Raw genomic sequence first — 22828 nt, 5'->3', positions numbered from 1 at the left:
TTGCACACCCGACTGAAGACTGAAAATTCATGCCGAAGTCGATCCAACCTGTAAGGTCGCTAGTTTTCCTTACCTGTGCTGAGGTACACAATCTCAGTCCGTACAGTGGTAAAGTCACTGCAATCAGCCTTAGTCTCCCTTGGTCAATGGGGAGGAAGTGAGAATTTGTCAGAGACCCCGCAGCTGATTGCTTGGCAATGATTTATGTTGCAAATTATTGGGCTCAACTGCAATTTCTTCCATGGGAAATTCCAGAGGTTTTACAATTGCCCACCATAACAGGAAACTGGTGGAACAAAGTAAATGAGGGAAGACCTGGTTATGTCAGTTCTCTACCATTGCCCGATCCACACAAGGTAAATACTCTGACGGACTCAGCATAAATGTGGTGACCTGCATGCCAAGAGGTGGAACATAACAGTTCCAGATGAACATATTTTAGTTCATTCTTGCGTGGGGTGTGGGCGTCAACGGCAAGGTCAGCATTGGTTGCTTATCCTAATTGGTCTCGAGAAGATGGTGAGAGTCACCTTCTTGAACTGCTGCAGTCCATCTAGTGTAGGTACACATTTACAGTGCTATTAGGGAGGCACCAACAGTGGAAAAAAATATTTTGAGAGTTGGCCAACTCTCTTTGGAGTTCATCAGAGACTGAGATTGGTAGTTGGGGAGCAAATATGTGGGGACACTACGCAGCCCCAACCCAACAGCCAACCGGGGTAGGCAGGTGCCAAATAAGCATATTTTTCCACCAATCCAGGGAAAGCAGTTTCATTTATCAGTGAATCCCTGTAGTGTTCTCCCTTGTTGATTCTGGTGAGTTCCATTCAAATTACGGAATCAGTGCACTGGCTGTTAAATCCAGAATTTTGAGTTATGGGCAGCAAAATTAATTGGCAATTTAAGTATTGAAATATGAGAGTAGGTTGCACAAACTTGGCTTGTATTACCTTGAATTTAGAAGATGAAGAGTTCTTCAGTTTCAAAACAAAGTGCTCGTGCCAGTGGAGAATCAGGACAGTGTCCCGCTATGTTAAATTATGCATACCGGTGGACATGCCAATCTCCCTGCACTTACTGGCCTTGGGCCACCATTTCCAATGGGGGCCTAGGTCCCAGGATCCAGAGACAGGCTCACCTCCCCCTCTACAATGCAAACATTGACTGCCCACTGACAAGGGAAACACCCACAACCTCCTCATCAAGTTCAAAACTAAGTGCTCCTGCTAGCGGAGAATCGGGACTATATGCTGCTGGCTCTCGGAGCATTGCCGAGGTGATATTCACGTACATTTGCTATGCTAAATTATGGATAGCGGCGAACACGCTATCCCTGCACTTACTAGTCTCGGGCTGCCATTCTGAACTCTTGGCATGATGATCTCAAGCTGCTTCTGTTCAAAGTCATCATCCGTGACTGGCCTGTTTAAACTTTGAAGTGGATGTTTATAAACACCCTTGTTCTGATTGACAACTGCTGGTCCCTTCAAAAATCCCCAAAGTACTTTCACTTCCTATTTTCTAACCGCAGACACAGGACACCCATCACAGCGGATGGTCCCGGGGTCAACCCCCTACCCACAGCCTGAGCCCACCCATCCCCCAGGACTCTTGGGAGATTTTCCATCTGCAGACTGGCAGAGGGGCACATGAACCCCTTGACCCTCCTCAGGATCCATCACGCCAGGACTGGCACTTCACAAAACTTGCACCAAAGCCACGCTTCCAGACCTTTAACAGATGTACAAAAATGAGCTGTTTGCATGGTCCTGCCGCGCAGCCCATATCGCCGGCATGGAGGGAGCGGAGATTAAGGACAGGTCAGCCGCCTGCCGCCGATCCCATCTTTGGGCAGACGTGGGATTCTCCGCCCATTCGGGATTCCCAATCTTAGCGACGGGAAGCAGAGAATTTTGCCCTCAGAAGAAATTCTTCCGCTCCGTCCGCCGCAAGATCGCCATGGGCGGGACATGGACCATGTAAAGGTCCGTTTACCTCCGGCAGGAATTTCTGATCGTCAGGTGGGCACAGCTGGAGAATCCCGTCCAATGCAATTGTCCTGATTGAATGTTTAAAAAAAGATTGAATAGGGTAAACTCTGGTAGGAGATTCCACCAAGGGGCACAGAATCACAAAATTGTTACAGCACAGAAAGAGGCCATTTGGCCCACCATATCTCCTCCAGCTATACAGATTCCTCATGATTCTGAATGCTTCTATCAAATCTCTTCTCAAATATCTCTTCTCCAAGGAAAACACTCCTAATTTCTCCAATCTTTCTACATAACTGAAGTTTCGCAAACCCGGAACTATTCTCTTGAATCTCTTCTGCGAACACTCGAATGCTTTCATATTTTTCCCAAACTGTGGCATCCAATACTGGATGCAATACTGAAATTCAGGTGGAACCAGTGCTTTTTACAAGTTCAGTGTAACCGCCTTGCTCTTGTACTCCATGCCCTTAATAACAAAATCGAGGATACTGTATGATTTACTAACCACTCTCTCAAGCTGTCGTGCTACCTTCAATAATTTAATAACAATAATCTTTATTATTGTCACAAGTAAGTTTACATTAACACTGCAATTGAGTTATTGTGAAAATCCCTTGGTCTCCACATTCCGGCGCCTGTTCGGGTACACTGAGGAAGAATTCAGAATGTCCAAATTACCTAACAGCACGTCTTTCGGGACTTGTGGGAGGAAACCGGAGCACCCGGAGGAAACCCACGCAGACACGGGGAGGACGTGCAGACTCCGCAGACAGTGACCCAAGCCAGGGATCAAACCAAGGACCCTGGCGCTGTGAAGCAACAGTGCTAACCACTGTGCTACCGTGTTACATTTATGCACATAAAGACCCAGATCCCTCGACACCTGCATCCCTTTTTTTGAGAAACGATTGAAGAAGTTCTGGTTACATCATTGGATACTAATATCTTTGCTTTGATAGTAACCCTTGTGCATTCAATTCCAGATATACTAACTAAATCATTCACGGACCAACAATCCTGAAAACTGATCATGAAAAAGTCCAATTCATCTTTCCAGTGTACAATCAGGGCTAGATCAATTAGGAGTGAAATAAAGAAGCCTTTATTGTCAGAAAGGATATTGGAAAACTAGAACTTTGGTCATTTGAATTAGCACAATAGAATTTAAACAACAAAAATGTGAACTTCATTAAAACAGTGACAGCTTGCACTTTGGTTACAAGCATGTGTCGCGCATTGGTTGCAGAGGGGACAATCTCCATCTGCCTATTGCCTCACTTTTCAGTGTAAACAGGAAGCTCGGGATTCAGAAATTTCCTTACAAAAAAGCAGACAGAAATCGCAGAGAACTAACCAGAAGTGATGTTTGAGCAGGTTTTAATTTATTCAGTGAGTGTTCCTGCCCAAAACTGACAGAAGATGTATATCAATATGCAAACCAAAAATCTGTGCTAGTTCAAGAATTCAAATGCCAGTTTGGTGTCACCAGCCTAGCAACTGACCATTCTAAAACCCACAAACAGAGCCAGAACGGTTGTCATTTCCTGTTACTCATAGGATTTACAATGCAGAAGAAGGCCATTCGGCCCATCGAGTCTGCGCCGGCCCTTAAAAAGAGCGCCCTACTCAAGCCCACGTCTCTACCCTATCGCTGTAGCCCAGTAATCCCCACTTAACCTTTTTGGATACTAAGGGGCAATTTAGCATGGCCAATCCACCTAACCCGCACATCTTTGGACTGGTTAAATTGAAAGGGATCCTCTGCACTTTCAATGTTTTCTCTGGCTTTTGATCCAGGAAGTGTTCTGGATTTTAACTGTTGAAAACCTCTGCAGCTGTCAGTGCTCTCTCTACACTATTTGCAATTGGGATTAAGGTGCTTCTAGCAATTCACATTTACCTTTTGATGCTCGATCAATAACTCCAGAAGCGAGATTGGATGACAATTGAAGGCTCTATTGGACTAGATGTTTCCCCCAGCAGCGCAGGTACAGAATGCGGCTGCGAGGGAGACACAAACACTTATACCCCACCTTACCGGGCGGACCAAGCAGGCAGGCTTCACCAATGATCTTCATGTCTCGGGTACCTCCCACACCAATGGTCTTACAGCCTCAACCTAGGTACCGTAATACCCCTAATACAGACTACCACATTGACCCCCTGTTAAAACAAAAAGTGTCCGGTGGGGGTGGTAGTCTCGCGTCATACAGTGGTAGAGGTTATGGTGATACCCATCGGTGGTACAGTGTTTTGCCTTATTACATGTCACAACTATTTACAGTATTCATTTTACATGTACATATCAGAATGAAGCAATTAGTCAATTGGGGGCCCTGGTCGTCCTCTGTGATCGTCGCAGTTTCGGCGGTGATGCAGGCGCCGGCTCGGGTATCCGTGACTCCGGGAGCGTGACTTTGGCTTCTTCGGTAGCTTCATCACCCCTGGGTGGGACCAGTGGAAGAACCGATCCATCTGGAAAGGGGGCAGCCGTGGGAGGGAAGGTGGGGTTGGTGGAGGGGGGGGGGGGGTGGCTGGGGATGCAGCGGGCGCCAGGTCCCGTAGGGAGACCGCCACGTCGGCGTACTGAGGGTTAGCGTGAAGGAGGTGGACCCTCTCTACCAATGGGTCCGACTTGTGCGCCCGCACGTGTTTGCGAAGCAGAATGGGTCCAGGGGCTGCCAGCCATGTTGGGAGCGTGGTCCCGGAGGAGGACTTCGTAGGGAAGACAAGGAGACGTTCATGAGGTGTTTCATTTGTCGTGGTGTGATCCGATGGAGTGGAGTGCATCGGGAAGGTCCGCCTGCCAGCAGGTGACTAGGAGATTCCTGGACCGTACGGCCAGTAAAACGGTCTTCCAGACCGTTCCGTTCTCCCTCTCTGTCAGTTTCCCGGGGGTTATAACTGGTCGTCCTGCTCGAGGCGATGCCCTTGCTGAGCAGGAATTGACACAGTTCGTAGCTCATGAAGGAGACCCCCTATCGCTGTGTATGTAGGCGGGAAAACTGAACAGGTAAAGATACTGTGGAGGGCTTTTTATGACGGTGGCTGCGGTCATGTCGGGGCAGGGGATGGCGAATGGGAACCGGGAGTATTCGTCAATCACGTTCAGGAAGTACGTGTTGCAGTCGGTGGTGGGGAGGGGGCCCTTTGAAGTCCATACTGAGGCATTCAAAGGGACGGGAAGCCTTTATCAAGTACGCTTTCTCTGGCCTGTAGAAGTGCGGCTTGCACTCCGCGCAGATTTGGCAGTTCCTGGTGGCGGTCCTGACCTCCTTGAGGGAGTAGGGCAGGTTGCGGGTCTTGATAAAATGGAAGAATCGAGTGACCCCCGGGTGGCGGAAGTCCTCATGGAGGGCCCGGAGTCGGTCCACTTGTGCGTTGGCACATGTGCCGCGGGATAGAGCGGGATAGAGCACCAGGAGACTCGTTTAGCTTCCCGGGACGATACAAGATCTCATAGTTGTAGGTGGAGAGCTCGATCCTCCACCGTAAGATCTTATCGTTCTTTATCTTGCCCCGCTGTGCATTAATCAAACATGAAAGCTACTGACTGTTGGTCTGTGAGGAGTGTGAATCTCCTGCCGGCCAGGTAACGCCTCCAGTGCCACACAGCTTCTACTATGGCCTGGGCCCCCTTTTCAACGGATGAATGACGGACTCCGGAAGCATGGAGGGTGCGTGAGAAGGCCACGGGCTTGCCCGCTTGGTTGAGGGTGGCCGCCAGAGCTACGTCGGATGCGTCGCTCTCGACTTGGAAGGGAAGGGATTTAAAGATTGCGTGCATCGTGGCCTTTGCGATGTCCGCCTTTATGCGGCTGAAGGCCTGGCAGGCCTCTGCCGACAGGGGAAAAACTGAGGATTGGATTAGTGGGCAGGCTTTGTCTGCATAATTGGGGACCCATTGGGCGTAATATGAAAAAAATCCCAGGCAGCGTTTCAGGGCCTTGGAGCAGTGGGGGAGGGGGTTCTCCATGAGGGGGCGTATGCGTTCGGGATCTGGGCCTACGACTCCATCATGCACTACGTTGCTGAGGATGGCTAGACGGTCGGTGCTGAACACGCATTTGTCCTTGTTGTAGGTCAACTTAAGGGTTTTTGAGGTATGAAGGAATTTGCGGAGGTTGGTGTCGTGGTCCTGCTGGTCGTGGCCGCAGATGGTGACATTGTCGAGGTACTCCGTGGGTGCAGTCGTGGCCGTCCTGAGGTACCCTTTGAAGCATGCCAGCCAGTGTTTGAAGTTGCCGTTCAGTTTGCCGCGTGGGGGCTGAGTTGCAGACACTCCGGCTTGATTCGGAGCTCCATTCTTTAAAATCTAGTCCAATAAATTGATGCACAATCAATAACTCCAGAAGCGAGATTGGATGACAATTGAAGATGATTCCCCCAGCAGCGCAGATACAGAATGCGGCTGCTAGGGAGACACAGACTCTTATACTCCGCCTTACTGGGAGGAACCAGCAGGCAGGCTTCACCAATGATCTTCATGTCTCAGGTACCTCCCACACCAATGGTCTTACAGCCTCAACCTAGGTATCGTAATACCCCTAATACAGACTACCACACCTTTATTGGAGGCCTGTCAGGCATTCTATTGTGATGTCGATGATGGAGGAGACCCAGCACCAACAGGAGGAATGGGCACACAACAAGTAGATGGAGGTGAGCTTATTGGAATCCTCACCCCCTCTGGCCAAGGACACTGACGGCGCGATTCTCCAGCCTCATTGCGCTCTCGCTGAAGTGTAACGAGACTGATGAATAGCGGGAGAGGCCAAAAATGAGATCTGTGCTAGGTGCCAATTAGTTTGCGATGCAATCAGCCCGCTGCCATAGACAAAATTGGGATCTCGCCTTGGCGTCGCAAGAAACCAATTGTCACCACTTAATCCCCATTTCCAGAGAGCGACCGCATATCAAATGACCTCCTGTCATTCAGCAGCCTTCCCAGCAAGTGGTCTCGCTAGCGCTGATTAGTACCCCTTTGAAAAGCGTGAAGCTGGCGGAGAGGATTCTGTGAGGATTCGAGAAGGTGAGTAGCCATCTTTGCTCACAGGCAAAGAGCCCGGAGGCACTGGACTTGTCAACTCAGTGCTCGGAAGGGTGTGGCAGAACCTCCGCAGAGGTGGGTTTGGTGAGGCACTGGGGGTGGGGCGGGGGGGGGGAGGGGGTGGAATCTCTCGCGGCACCATCATGCCAACCCCGGGATCATGTGTTCCTGCTGCGGGGGCAACCCTTGTCCCTGCCCAGCAACCACCCATTACCCCCACCGACTGCTGAGTCCTCTGGCTGTGCGGCTGAAGGCTATTGTTGATAGAGAATTGGCAATCGTGGTTAAGTGAGCACTTCACATATGCCAGGTGGATTCCCATGGGTTGGTGGGCCATTGCCTAGCAACACAATCAAACCTTGATGCCTGGATACTGTGCCTGAACATTGCGGGAGGCAAGACCACACACACAACATCTGAACACCCAGAGGATGGGACACAGCACCGGGGACATGTTCACGGCCGGAGGGTGGGTGGGTGCGTGCCATGGGGAGGGGGAGATGCCTGGAGAGATGGGCAAAGGGTCAGGGGATCTGCCTGCATAGTGGAAGAAAGTGACAAAGGCATCATAATGGTTGTGAAAAAAGTAGTGTAATGTGCTGTACAATACCCCACTCCCCCCTCCTCCAAAACCCATTTCACCCCCCCCCCCACCCCTCTCCCGGTACCCTCAGTGATCCTCAACGTGCCTGGCCCTCCTAGCTCTACCACTACGTCTAAATGTGTCCCCAGGATGTACATCGAAGGTTGAGACAGCCGTGCCGTCCTGTGTGCTGACCGTGAGACGCGGCCTTATGAGAGGGGTGGAACTCAGGGGACCTGATGTCCACCTTCGCCACTCCATGGGATGGGTACAGGTTGGCACTCAGCGCCCCCTGCTCCAGTCAGTGCTCACAGGGCCCTGGGGACCACCTTGGGCCATTGGGGCAGCCGGTTCGGGCTCCGGCTGCCCCTGCATCATCTGGCTCTACCAGCCCTGGTGGTTCCCCAATGTCTGGACCATGGTGTCGGCACCGTGGCGATGCTCCTCAGTGACTGGGCCACGCTCAGCAGCGCCTCGGCAATGCCCACCTGCGACTGGGACAAGCTCCACAGCACCTTGGTCATTCCCATCTGAGAGCGGGACATGTCCCACAGAACCTCATCAAGGTCAGTCTGGTACTGGGTGACATCCCCCAGCGAGCCGGACATTCCGTCGAGACCCTCACCCATGGCCATCACAGACTGCGCGACTCCTTGACCTTCACTCATGGTGCCAACGTCATGCACCAGGCTCTCCACTGCGGCTGCCACCTTAGCAGTGTTGGCCTCGGTGCCATTCATTGCTGGCACCATCTCCCACGCTAGTAGCCTCTGGGACTTCCTCCAAGCGGCTATGGATCTACTGGAGCGAGGCGGACATCTCCCTCTGAATGTCCCGGCCGCACCCTATTGTTTCTAGCTCCGGGTAACCCACTTCGAGAGGCTCAGCATTAGGCTGAGACATAGCTGGGTCCTGGGATTCAACAGCCCTCCGATTGCTGTCTCGCCTGGGGATTCCTGTCTCCACCAGATGTGCATCATCAGCGGTGTGGTGCTCACCAATTTGTGTCCCAGATGCCTGACCACTAGTATTTCCCATAGCGGGGGGCTGTCGAACGCGGTCCCTGCGAATCAGCTGGTGAGCCGTCATTTGCGGCAAGAAGCCAGTGAGGTCATGTTAAGTGGACCAATCAACATTGAGTAGCGTTGTCGGCCTTGCTGGGCCGAGCGCCGGGAAGCTCGGGGCAATTCCCGCTCGCTACCACACTGAGAAGTTTTTCCAGAGAATCACGCTCTGTGTATTTGTTCTCAAAGCAGAACTGCAACAAGTAGGTGCACTTCTTTATTATGTACTCTATCCTCCAGTCATTACATCCTCCAATGAACTGCATCTTTCCAAAGATCAATATTGGTATTACTACTATTAAGTATTGTAGAGTCACCAGATACTCTTAGACCACAGTCCGCATACATATATTTTGAATAACCTTTTGAATTTTCAAAGTCTGCAAACAAATTACAACACCATTGTTAATCTGAGGTAGCCTACGAGTGACCATTTTCTGAAATCTCGTATCCAATCTAAAGCTCCTCTAAAGTGTTAGGAACAAGAGTGTGTTATTCATCCCCTCAACTCTATTCCATGAGTTGAATATGTACTTTATTTACCAGCCTTTGCTCTATATGACCTCAATACTCTTGATCGATCAACATCAGTATTGCAAATTTCAATTGACCCGGTGCGCATAATTTTCTGGGGGAGCACTAGTTCCATACTATTGCTACCCTATGAAGAACCCTTCCTGATTTAGGTTCAAGTGGCCTGGTTTTAATTTTGTTATGTCCCCTTTGTAGCCCTTGGGTGCAGGGTTGTCCTAATATCAAGGATCTTGGAAGAGTCTTTAGGTCCCGTACACATCCCGCAACACCCACAAAAATGTCAAAGTGTGGGTGGATTGCGATATGGATCACGCCAACTCACCCAGCAGGAATCACACTGCATGTCCTACCGAAGACCACACTTAGGGCTGTATTCTCCCACCCTGCATTCTCCCACCCTGCCCTAACGCCACGGGCGAGCCACGTACAATGGCGAACTCCATTGACCTCGGGTGGGATTTTCCGGTTGCCAGGTGAACGCGGCCAGAGAATCCCGCCCTTACACATTGATTGGCAAAATTGCGTCCAGTGTTTCTCTCTTCGCAGATGCTGCCAGACCGGTTCAGTATTTCCAGAATTTTTTTTTATTACCTATTAATTGTGGAAAAGATTAATGCAAATAGACTTCTCCTTTATAAATGTCCACATAATTAAGTAATGAATAAAAGTTTAACAAGAGCAATATTAATAAAATTTGATATAGTCATAAAGGTGCGCAAATTCAATAATAACAATAACAGAATTGGAAAAGTCACGACTTACTTCTCCCAACCCAAACTTCCAATTTCTTTAATAAGTTGTGCATAATACTCTGGAGGTGGAGGGGATTGCAGTTCATGTTTGTTCTTCAAGGCAATTTCCTACAAAAATAAGAGAAGATGCTGTTCAGCAATCACCTATAACGTATTTATCGTACAACTTCAAATTCTAAAACAGATTATGAAACTGCAGAACACGACCGACAGAATGACTTGCTAGTTTATAAATTGAGATTTTTTTGAAAAATGTATTGCTCCATCATTTCTCAGAGCAGGTCAATAACTCAATAAAAAGTACTTTATAATCATTTAACCAAGTTAGAAAGTGGTCTTCCTTTAAGAGGCAAGCCTCGGCAGGAAATATTTGATGAAAAACATAGAACCTGTTCATTGTCTTCCAAGATACAAAAGTTCAGGTGAGCAGCTGTTTTGTAGAAACTTTTAAAAGATAAAAATGATGAATGGTAGCTCCTATAGTTAGACCTAAAACAAACTACCCTCTGGCTGGGGTGTATAGGCCCAGGGATCGCAGATTGATAATAAGGAGTTTACAATGCAGGAAGACATTTCTTGTCATTTCAAAGGGCTGGGAATCTTTGCAATTCTCTGCCTGAGAGAGCTGTGAATGTTCAGTCATTTGAACGTATTTATGACAGAATCAAAGTATATTGAGACAGCGCGGGGATAAGGGACCGAGAGATCAAACATCCCCGTTCAAGGCTCGGAAGGACTGAATGGCCTACTCCTGCTCTTATTCCTTATGCTCCGAGAGCAAATTGTCTCTGCACTCAAAACTTGACAACCTTCACGATGTGACTTCAGTTCATAATTTGGCTGCTAGATGGCATACTTTGCAGCAATTTTGCAGCTAACCTTTGGAAGGTCTCAAAAGAAAACTGGCAGGACCAGTCGCATTTCACATTAGACAGAAAAACGTACCAACCTACAAAAAAAAATATTGACGGCCCTAAAAAATTGACAAGTCAAAAAAAAATGCATAACTGAAAAATACTAGAGCGGCATGTCCAACAAGTTGAATTTATATCGCGCCTTGAAAACAGTAAAGGTGCTTCAGAGAAGCATTAACACGGAGACACAAAGGAGCTTGCTTACAGAGGTAGATTTTAAGGAAAGGTTTAAAGGAAGAAAGGTAAGAAGGCCATGAGGTTTAAGGAGGGAATTCCAAAGTTTAGGGCCTGGGCAGTTGATGGCCGTGGATGTGCATAAGGCCAGAATTGGAGTACAGATGCCACTGATGGGTGAAGAAGGGCTGTAGGAGGTTAGAGGTAGAGAGGGGCAAGGTTATGGAGGAATTTGGAAACAAGGATGAAAATTTTAAAGGTCAGCGCATGGCTGAACTGGGAGCCAATTTCAGTGAGCAAGTATAGGGCGGCAAATGAACAGGACTTGATGTATGTTCAGATACAGGCAGCGGAGTTTTGGATGAGCTCAATTTTACAGAGGGTGCAAAGCTGGAGGCCTGCCAGGAGAAAATGGGCAAGTCTTGAATGTTAAAAAGTCAGAGGTGCTCGGTGGCGCAGTGGGTTAGCCCTATTGCCTCACGGCGCCGAGGTCCCAGGTTCGATCCCAGCTCCGGGTCACTGTCCGTGTGGAGTTTGCACATTCTCCCTGTGTTTGCATGGGTTTCACCCCACAACCCAAAGATGTGCAGTATAGGTGAATTGGCCATGCTAAATTGCCCCTTAATTGGAAAAAAATGAATTGGGTACTCTAAAAGTTTTTTAAAGTCAGAGGTGAGAGTTTTTAAGCTTGATATGGGGCCGAGACATGCAACGTTACAGAGGTGGAAAAAGGTGATCTTGGGGACAAGGTGAATATGAAGTCAAAAACTCAGCTTATAGTCAAGGTTGCGAATAGACTTGTTCAGTGTCAAGATACTGACCATGGCGAGAGTTGAATGACTAGGCAACAAAGTACGTGGCAAGGACTGAGGGCATTGTCAAGTCATCTTAATATCTAATTTGAGAGAATTTTCAATTTCAGTTCTGGACCAAGATCACGACTTTAAAAAAAAATGGAATATTTAAATTCCGCCATTACTTTGTATTTGAATATTCTTCTGAAATCTATGATTGAATTTTACAGGCCTCCGGGTAGTGAGCACAGGAGTGTGTGTGTGTGTGTGGGGGGTCAAGGAGACGGGCAGCCAATTTGCATAATTAAGGGCCCAATTATGGACCATTGCACAGAGCCATCCTGGTTTTGCTGGCAGTGGGACAGCTACCCATCGGAGGCTCCATGACCAAAAGAAGGAGGCACAAGCAAGGTAGCCCGCGTCCAGGGCTTCAACAGATCATCTGAGAGGGGGTGGTTCTCCTCCACCCCACAGGGGGCACTGCTCTCAGTCCCCAAAATTTTAGTTTTCACAAATCTGTTCTAGGGCGCCTCCATGTTGAGGCATTGTTGAGATTGTCGACCTGCCTCTGCAACGACCACCTCTCCCGGCGTATCTGCTGAGATTTCAGAGCTCTGAATGGGCCGATTGCAACAGGCGTCCTCAATTGGACTCCAAGCCCACAGGTAGACAAATTAGGAACCCAACCGTGGTAAAGTTGCCAAGTTAGGTCAGACTCAGAACCCAATTTCTGGCCAAATGACTGGGTCCCAAAGGCTGGGTAAAATTCAGCCCCTAATGACATGCAAAATGGAGTTACAATGTGAAGACAGTGGGATACAAAAGCAATGGTTATAAATAATTGTGTTAGAGAGAAAAGCAGAGAGTGTAGACTTTGCTGCAGAGGAATAGGAACATGTTGATGAAGAAATTGAGTTTTCATGGTTTTAAGACTCAATTTCTTATTGAATCCAAGAAATTTAGAATTTTGGCATTTTTCGCAGCAATTTGAAGTGAGGTAATACAGAATGTGGAGCCAAAGGTTTTGCTTCAATTAATGTTTTAAACTGATTTTTTCAAGTCACAAGCGACATGATAGAATATTAACTAAGTATTGGGACATTCCCCCCTCCTTCTTCCTGTGACAGGATCTTCCAGTCCCACCAAATGTGACATCCCCCCCCCCCTTCCTGTTGGCAGGATGTTCCGGTCCGATATCCCCGCCTCCCCGAACACACGGAAGAACGGGCGAGCCACACAAACACCATAGACATCGGTATGACTAGAAGATCCCGCCAGTGGATTCCTATGGCTGAAAACACAGTGGGGGGGGGGGGTGCATGCCTCATCATTTCATCATTATAATGCTTCTTATGCCTCAACTTCTACTGTTGAAGTTTGTGAGCTTAATGTTTGATTTATGATGCTAGAATAAACTGATAACCACTTCTGGGATAGATCTGGACTTTGTGCAATAGTGTAAATCTGATGATAGAGAAATGGCAGCCCATTGTACATGTCCAATCTTCACCTTCAGTCAATCTTCCATTGATGGCCATGGAAATAAAAATTGGGGATGTCAAATGGGTTGACTTGGAGTGCTTGATTGATTTTACTTTTCAAAAAATTTTGATTTAATTTGATTTGTTGTCACATGTACCGAAGTACAATGAAAAGTATTTTTCTGCGGCTGGGGGAACGTACACAGTACGTACATAGTAGGCAAAAAGAATAATCAACAGACAACATTGACAAATGGTACGTCGACAAACAGTGATTGGTTACAGTGCGGAACAAGGGGCCAAACTAAGCAAATACATGAGCAAGAGCAGCATAGGGCGTCGTGAATAGTGTTCTTACAGGGATTGGTCTGGAAGGGTCTGGAAGAAGGCAATGCCTGGGTGGGGTGGGGTCTCAGATAATACTGTCTGCCTTTCTAAGGCAGCAGAAGATGTATACAGAATCAATGTGGGGTGGCAAGCTTGTGTGATGCTCTGGGCTGAGTTCGCCACATTCTGCAGTTTCTTTCGATCTTGAAGCGAGCAGTTGCCGTACCAGATGCTGTGAGTCGACATTGCTCTCCTTAAACTGCTCCAATCAGCAACTTTATCTTCACTTAACGTATATGGTTTTAAACTCCCAGCAGGCCAAGGTGAAGCTACACCAGCCTATGCCCTCAACATTACATTAAATTAATCGACTTTTGAGAATCTTGCATGAGCAAAATAAATGTTTAAATAAATGACGACAGATTTAACAGGCAAAAGCAAAATACTGCAGATCCTAGAAATCTAAACTAAAAACAGAAAATACTGGAAATACTCAGCAGGTCCAGCAGAATCAGTGGAGCGAGAAATAGTTAGGATTTCATCCCGGCGACCTTTCAGCTGGCCTGAAATGTTAACTCTGTTTTTCTCTCCACAGATGGTGCCAGGCCTGCTGAGAATTCAGAGCTTTTTCGGTTTTAGCCTTGGGGCATATTATTGTGACAAGTTATAGACTGGGTGAAAATGAGACAAAATTGATTAATTTTCAATGACTGCTGCCAGTATATCCAGGGCAGTAATGTACCCATCTTTTGCATGTCTTCACTGTCATCCAATTAAACAAAGCTCCATGATCATTGGCAAGTCAAGCCTGAAAATCACATGGGACTACTGCAGTTCCAAGGAGGTTTGTTCTGCACCTTTCAACACCTCTTGCCCATGAAATGGATAATACGGTCTTTCTAAGTGGCTCTGTTTAGTTCTAGGGTTGATTAAGTAGTGCAATTTTGAGAAAAAGCCCACTTCAAAGAAATGCAAATTGCTGGTCAAAAGATGTCATTGCTCCACAATGTGTTCTATACTATGGAATAATTATCAGTCAAACTCAGGTCTGCAATTTTCCAAAGTGTTCTTGGCTGAGTATTCTGGGTGAGGGATGCATTAACAACAGAGGGAAACGGTAAAAGAAGAAAATCATTTTCCTGAGTGAATTCTGGGCCACCTAGCGGCTGGTTATAGTTTGGCAAAAGAAACTTCAAAGCAGATCACCAGCTGTTAATCAGATTAATAATTCATATCATATGCGTGTAGCAAATGTAAGTCTTTGAAGAATTTAGAAGTCAGCCCACATTATGAGCAACCTCCGTTCCATTTTACGAAAGATTTTTGCTCCTTTTTTTTTAAGCTATCAACTTGTATTCTTGGTTTGTTCCTCCTGCAGTATTCACTTGCAGCTGGGGGTACTACCCATTCATCTTACTTGGAAGTCAAGAAAAAGCAGAAAGCTCCTTCAGTCAATGAAATTTCCCAACATGTGATCTTGATCATGTGTGTGTGTGTGACAAATGTATTATTCACCTGTTCTTTCTTACCCATTTCAAATCTCCCAAGGACCAAAAGTATAAATTCTTCAAAAAGAGGCATCTGATCAGCCAATAGACAGAAATAAAAGCAATTCTCATTTTTAATAACTGGATTGACCCACATAACACCTAGCGGTTTAATTTGGTTCAGTCCACTCTATTACTGCAGCTCTCTTAGAAGTTTTGAACGTTTGCAAGGTCAGTTTGACTTTTCAAAGTTTCAAACTTTGCATGTTGTGGTTGTAAACTGAAAATTTTAAATGCCCCTCCTCTTACACCGCCATCCAAAATAAAGGAAAATTCTCTTCCATTATTCACTTGAAATATTTCCATTGGGGTTTTTTTCACCTTTTGTTTGATTACATTAATTATAGGTTGCTTGCACTTAAATATTTTTCCTTACTGGCATAACAAAACTGATCTCTCTGAAACTCAATTGCGAAATTAGGGATGATCTTTCCATGGGATTGAATTATCCACAACATTTTATTTTTACTCTGTGGAGAAGCTGCTGATGACAGAAGTAGTGACTTCTCCAGACAGAGAAATAAGAGACCATTTTTGCAAATCAAAGAATATTTAATGTAAAAGTTGCACTTTATCGCTGGAGTTTAAAAAGTACTTCTAAAGATTGAAATGTGAAAAAAATAATTGCAGAATAAGTCATCCTCTTTTCCTACTGTGACAATGTATATGCAAAACTTTTTTTTCCAGGAATGAGAAGCTGATATGTTCCAAGGCTGGAAGCCACGATAACATATCACTTATCAACAGCATATTTAATAAGGGTATATTTTAAAAAATAAGATAATGGTAATAATTTACAGACTTAACTATAATTTATAATAAAATATTCATCCCCAAAGTTGTTCCGTGAATATAACTGGTGAAATATAAACGTCACAAAACATTATAATGAGACGAGAATATATTCTCTGCATTCAAAGGAGAAACTAAAAACTGAGGGTGAAATTCTCCCAAACAGCGGATTTGATTGGCAGGCGGGTGCGTCATTCTGGCTGAAGCCAAAATGTCAGAAACCTGCTGGTGTAAACTTCCATTGCAATTCCACCAATGACATTTTGCTCTTCCCGCTGGCAGATGATGTAAATTCTATTTGCATTTCATGAATGCTATTAAAATATCTGCCTGCCTGCATCCCATCGGCCTTTCAAGCTTGCATCACACCAGCGGGAACTTACATCGGCGTCAAACCCAAATTCTAACGAGTGGCATGCGCAAGGTGGTCCTCCGCTTGCCAGAGACTTTGGGGTGAGTGCAACAACTTTCTGCCACAGTGCTGCACTGCTTCCGATGCACTGTTCATCACTCTGCCGTGGCAGACTAGTTCCTGCTTCTATTTCAACCCACAGACCCCTCCTGTGTCATCGGGTCAGATCAGCACCTCTAGTGCCACCCAGCAATGTTTATCTGGACAGGGCGGTGCTGTGGGACTCATGCTGCCACCGAAGTTTGGGCGAGTATGGAGTGCGAGGCAAAGCCAGGGTGGTGATGGGGTATGACCTAATGTGGATGGGGGGGCAATGTGGAAGGAAGGCTGTGTGTGTGTGTGTGTGTGGGTGGGGGGGGGCCTCATGATGGCTCACAGAGGGGCAAGGATGTGGATGAAGAAGGTGAACAATGGGAGGTAGATTGAAAACTGCGGGGGCATGAGCAGGACCCAGACAAGGCTGCATGAAAAGCTCACAAACAAGGGGGTCAAGGGGCAACCACATTGTTTACCGGAAGGGAATGGATGAAGACTCCAGATATGGTGTGTAGAGGTTCACATGAGGCATGGGTGCCTCGCAGGTAATGAGCTCACGGGTAGGGTTGTTGAATCAAGGAACAGACTTCCTCTTGAGGCTGGTGGTCTTTCCCTCTGTGGATAGCTGACATTCTGCAGTGTATGGTGAAGACTGGTGGGCTGGGGAGAGTAATATGAATGCGTTAGACTGGTATTTAAATATAGTGCCGGGAAAGTCAAACCTGTCAGCTGTGACTGGGCGGACAAATCAGCCATTGACCTGCCAGGAGAGTTGGAGGGGAACTTGCTTGTGCATAATCAATGAGCTTCCAAGCGTAGAACCCACTATTCTGATCGGCGGGACAGGCGCGACAAAGCCACCTGCCACTACACTTAGTCGCAAAATCGGAGAATTCCACCGAGTTATACTTGGCTGGAGTGGAGAATCGATTTATTAAGCTGCTGATAAGATATAGGCATAAAGGAAAGGTGGTGGTTTTATAGAGCTCTGTCCTTCAAGTTTCACTTGTTGACGCTTTCACTCACCAAAACAGTCTTAAACTCCAACATAAAACTGACCAGGTCAGAGCAGTGCTGCAGTCTCTAGTGGAGGAAAGGAAAATGATCAAGTGTTCGTTCAGTAACTGGTAGTGCATCAGAAATCACAACTAGACTAAATTTTAAGCATCCAGGATAAGTGTTGTCTTCTTGCCTATTCCATCTGTATTTTGCCATCACAAGATAAACTATCAGGCAGTATGATGCGCTGAGCGTCAAGAACCACAAAGACATGTGAGACTTTAACTCAGGCTTTAATATACTACATGGGAGGCTTACCCGACACAGACGACCCCAGACAGAATGGGGCCTGTCCCAGAAGAGGTTCTTATACTGACTCCCGGGGGAGTGGCTAAGGCGGGGCTCTCCGTGGCCAGGTCGGGTTACCTACCAGTGACCGAACCTCTGCAGAGTTACAGTACAATACACAGTATTACAGGGCCACGTTACGCACAACTATTATATACTATGTACAACGGTAGGGAGGTACAGTGGTGTATCACCACACAGTAAAAATACCGTCCGGTTTACAATTCCATTGTAAACAGAAATTCATTACAACATTTAGCAAGCTAGTTGACAGGCTTAGTAAACATAGGTTTACGCATCTGCTCAGAACTTTTCTTTTTAATGAAATGAAATGAAAATCGCTTATTGTCACAAGTCGGCTTCAAATGAAGTTACTGTGAAAAGACCCTAGTCGCCACATTCCAGCGCCTGTTCGGGGAGGCTGTTACGGGAATTGAACCGTGCTGCTGGCCTGCCTTGGTCTGCTTTCAAAGCCAGCGATTTAGCCCTGTGCTAAACAGCCCCAGACAAACATATTTGTGCAGAAAAAGCACTCCTGTCTCAATGCTATGAATTCCTGAAATATGGGGTGAATGAATATTTGAACATAAATACGGACGCATGTGAACTGAAGAGAGCCTTGTGGATAACCCTGGTGGAATCTAAGCTACAAAATATACATAAGGCCGCATTCATTTATTATGCTGATAAGAAATAACAAGAAATGTTGAAAGATGAACTACATATGCCTACATTCTTCAGCCCAAACAACTGATCTAATTATGAAAATTGTGTTTAAGTTGCTAGTCTATTTTTATTCGCTTGTACTCTAAATTTGACTCTTCGTACGCAACAAGACAGGAAGTATGCCAGCGCAGTTAGATGTTGCCACAGAAATACTCTAACTAAACCAGCCATAGTCTGCAGAATTCTTATTCTTATTGACATTTCTGTTGCTTCTGGTCTTCGTAATATTAATAAAAGTGTTGATTTTTTAAAAAAAGTCTACTTCTCCTTCTCACTCAGCAAGGTAAACTACATTCAAATGGATTTTTACCGTTCAGAAACAATTTATAGCAACCTCTAAATTTTTTTATGACACTGCCGAAGCCGTTATTTTGCACATTACCTGCTTCACAATGTGCTGGTATCCATGCAAGACTCGTTTTAACTGCCAGCTGCACTGAAGCCTTCAACAGATTAAAAGCATGAAAATAAAATGATACAAATTTTGTAATTTACAAGTTAGAAATTGTAGTTTTACAGAGATACATCCCCATTGCAGGTTTCATCACTTTGAAAAGGAGACCAGATGTTGGTGACTGCTCAAGGCATTGTCCGTGAGCACGAAGATAAACCCTTGAACGATAATAGTTGAGAAAATTATCTCAGGAATTTGACCAGCTAAACTTGAATTCAATCTTTCAGCCCTTAGATAGGCAGCTTGGGATATTATTTTAAGCTATTTTTAAAATAAATATATAATTCACTGCATTTCAAAACATGCCCAAGTACAGGAAACAGATTTTGACACGAATCTTGATCAACAATAAATTCACCATTTTGGAACGAAAGGCCTGGAAATAAAACACATCGGCTCCTTTACTTTTGTTACAGTACCCGCTTCCTAATATAACTTTACATCCCAGAACAAAGACCAAATGGAATTCTATTCCAAATCTCACAGCTAACGCACATTCCAAGCTCACTTACTACTTCACCTGCTCTACTAAAATAATAATAATAATAATCTTTCGTCACAAGTCGGCTTATATTAACACTGCAATGAAGTAATTCTGAAAAGCCCCTGGTCGCCACATTCCGGCGCCAGTTCGGGTACACCGAGGGAGAATTCAGAATGTCCAAATTACCTAAATAAGTTTTTTTTTTATAAATACATTAAAACGTAGTCAACTTTCACACAATGTTTAATTGTATAAATAAGAATTTTGTCAGTCGTGAATTTTGTAAAAGTAACACGTGTCAGGCACATCCATCAATTTCCTGCATCACTGGCTGGTTTGCTTTTTAAATTAATTATTTTCTACTCTCACTATTTATCAATTGTAGCCGACAAACCTTTCCCGCCAAAGGCTTCTGCCCAATCAAAATGCAAAAAAAAGTATTCTCCAAGATGCAGCTACCACATTTTGTTCATTATTAAATCTGCTTTATGTTAAAGCCGATATCCATCCTTCTCCACGGAGTAGTACGACACTCCTGTATGCTTTACCCGCTGCCTGTGTCTGTATTTACATTGTGTATTTATGTGTATCCTGTAGTTCTTTTTTCATGTATGAAATGATCTATATGGACTGTACGCAGAACAATACTTTTCACTGTACCTCGGAAAATAGAATCATAGAATCCCTACAGTGCAGAAGGAGGCCATTAAGCCCATCGAGTCTGCACCGACCCTCTGAAAGAGCACCCTAACCTGGGCCCAATCTCCCACCGTATCCTTGTAATCCCATCTCAGGACAATTTAGCATATCCAATCCACCTAACCTGCGCATCTTTGGACTGAGAGAGGAAACCAGTGCTCCCAGAGGAAACCCACACAGACACGTGAAGAGTGTGGAGACAGTCGCCAGAGGTCGGTATTGAACCCAGCTCCCTAGCGCTGTGAGAGAGCAGTGCTAACCACTGTGCCACCTTGCAGTTGACAATAAATCAAAATCAATCAATCAATTTTGTTACCTCCAGACTCTACTATTTCAATGAAATCTTGGCCAGCCTCTCATTTCCACTTCCATAAACTTACATATCCAAATTTTTCTCTGATGTATCCTAACTCCCACCAACATGCCGATGGGGGTGTGCGCTTGCTACCCTACATTGACTCCCAGTCCATCAACACCACGCTTCCCGAATTCTAATACGAGTTCCAATTTTTCTATAGTCTCAACCTCTCTCTGGCCATCTCCAATCCTACAATGCCCGATAAACTCTGCAGTCCTCCAACTTTGGTCTCCTGTACATCCTTTTGCAGCACTGGTGGGAGTCACCTTTCAGCTATTTAGGTCCCAAGCCCAGGAATTCCTTTAAATCTCTCCACCTCTAAAGACCCTCTTTAAAATTTATCTTTAACCAAGATTTTAATCACCCACCCTAATTCTGTCTTTAGTTCTGTGTCAATCGTTGTGAAGCATCTTGGGACACCCTTTCTTTCTTACCTCCCAACTCTACTAAAACGCTTCCTTCACTTTCAGTTTTCAGTTCTGACAAAGGATTAATCTCTCAGCGATCTTACAGTTAGTACACTCCCTGACCCTAGATCCTAGAAGCTACTTATAAATAAACTTAACTGCATGTATTTATGGTCCTATGGTCCTAAACAGACATATCTATATAGCACCTTATTGGCATTTCTGAAATATGCCTTGATCCTCCATACATATCCACATACACATTTTTATTGCTTTAATTGCAAAAGAATGAGGAAGCCAATTGGCACAAAGCAAGATCCCACAAAAAGCATTAAAATACATTACTCAGTAGCAGCATGTCACCTCTGTGTCAGAACGTATGTTCATTAACAAATCCAGAGATGTCAACGCATAATATAAGCAAAATTAACCCGGGCAGCATGGTAGCACAGTGGTTAGCACAATTGCTTCAGGGTTCCAGGTTCGATTCCCCGCTGGGCCACTGTCTGTGCGGTATCTGCACTTTCTCCCCGTGTGTGTGGGTTTCCTCCGGGTGCTCCGGTTTCCTCCCACAGTCCAAAGATGTGCAGGTTAGGTGGATTGGCCCAAAATTGCCCTTAGTGTTGGGCGGGGTTACTGGATTATGGGGATAGGGTGGAGGTGTGGGCTTGGGTAGGGTGCTCTTTTCAAGAGCCCGTGCAGACTCGATGGGCCGAATGGCCTCCTTCTGCACTGTAAATTCTATGATGATTCTATGAACCACAGCAAGGCGAGAGAAAGTTTTTTTAAAAATGGAAAGTAGGAACGAACAATGGCCGAGGCAACTGCACTGGGAAATGTAAATAACATTAGGGGCACCCAGCCACCTTGTTTTGTAAAAAGGAAAAAAAATAGAAGAAAGGGGAGGGAAAGACCCCCATTCCTGTTAAGTGTTTCCTACTTCCGTTGTTTTTTGTTTTCTGTGCATATATCTGTATTTATATCATGTACAAAACCCAATAAAAACATTTTAAAAAAATTATATAAGCTAATGCCTCATGAGATATCATAGAATTCCAACAGTGTAGAAGGAGGCCGTTCTGCCCACCGAGTCTGAACCGACCCTCTGAAAGGGCACCCCATCTAGGCCAACTCCCACCCCGTCCCTGTAACCCCACCTAATCTTTGGACACCAAGGGCAATTTAGCATAGCCAATCCACTTAAGCTGCATATCTTTGGACTGTGGGAGGAAACTGGAACACCTGGAGGAAACCCACACAGACACAGAAAGAAAGTGCAAACTCCACAGAGTCAGCCAAGGCTAGAATTGAACCCAAGCCCCTGGCGTTGTGAGGCAGCAGTGCCAACTACTGTGTCATTCTGATGCCTACGAAGTGAATGCTTCCAAAGGTACCATCTTTCAGGCTAGACATCAAATCAAGGCCCCTTCCACCTTCTCAGGTTAAGGTCAAAGATTCCATAGCATTATTTGAAGAAGAGCCGAGGAGTTCTCCCTGGTGCCATGTCGAATATTTGTCCAACTAACACCAAAGAAAATCAGGTGATTATCTCATTGCTGTTTTTGGTAACTTGTGTACAGATTGACTGGCCTGTTTTCTACAATACAATAAGTACGATCCTTTAAAACCACCAGATTGGCTACAAATTGCTTTGGAGTGTCCTGAGGTAATGAAAGGTGCTACATAAATGCTAGTTTGTCTTTCAAAAACGGTCACTGAATCATTAACAACTGCTAAACATAGGCCTCATCCAAACAAAGGACGACATCTATCAAAGCAGTATTCACTCAGTCCTGCACTGAAATGCCAGTCTGGCCTAGGACTAAATTTGGTGGGGACTTGCAACCGGGCCAAGGTGACAAGTAAACACTCTTTTGAAAATGTTATAATTAAAATTCA

At 45.6% G+C, this 22828-nt stretch overlaps 1 protein-coding gene across 3 annotated transcripts in view; it reads right to left on the bottom strand.

Annotated features, from left to right (window-relative positions):
• Positions 1 to 22828, bottom strand: part of fancl (FA complementation group L) — a 103530-nt gene that overhangs the window by 44847 nt on the left and 35855 nt on the right. For 2 of the 3 annotated variants that reach the window (XM_072507816.1, XM_072507817.1), the window contains exons 5-7: positions 18910 to 18970; positions 17481 to 17537; positions 9988 to 10085 (exon numbers count right to left, since the gene is read on the bottom strand). In XM_072507816.1, coding sequence (XP_072363917.1) covers positions 9988 to 10085; positions 17481 to 17537; positions 18910 to 18970 — 216 coding nt within the window. The remainder of the gene's footprint in view (positions 1 to 9987; positions 10086 to 17480; positions 17538 to 18909; positions 18971 to 22828) is intronic. The other variant, XM_072507818.1, reaches the window with a different exon arrangement.

This window comes from Scyliorhinus torazame, chromosome 1 (assembly GCF_047496885.1).
Source record: "Scyliorhinus torazame isolate Kashiwa2021f chromosome 1, sScyTor2.1, whole genome shotgun sequence".
NCBI classification, from domain to species: Eukaryota; Metazoa; Chordata; class Chondrichthyes; order Carcharhiniformes; family Scyliorhinidae; genus Scyliorhinus; species Scyliorhinus torazame.
Note: the sequence above shows the minus strand (reverse complement) of the source record. Positions and strands in the feature narration are given on the sequence as shown.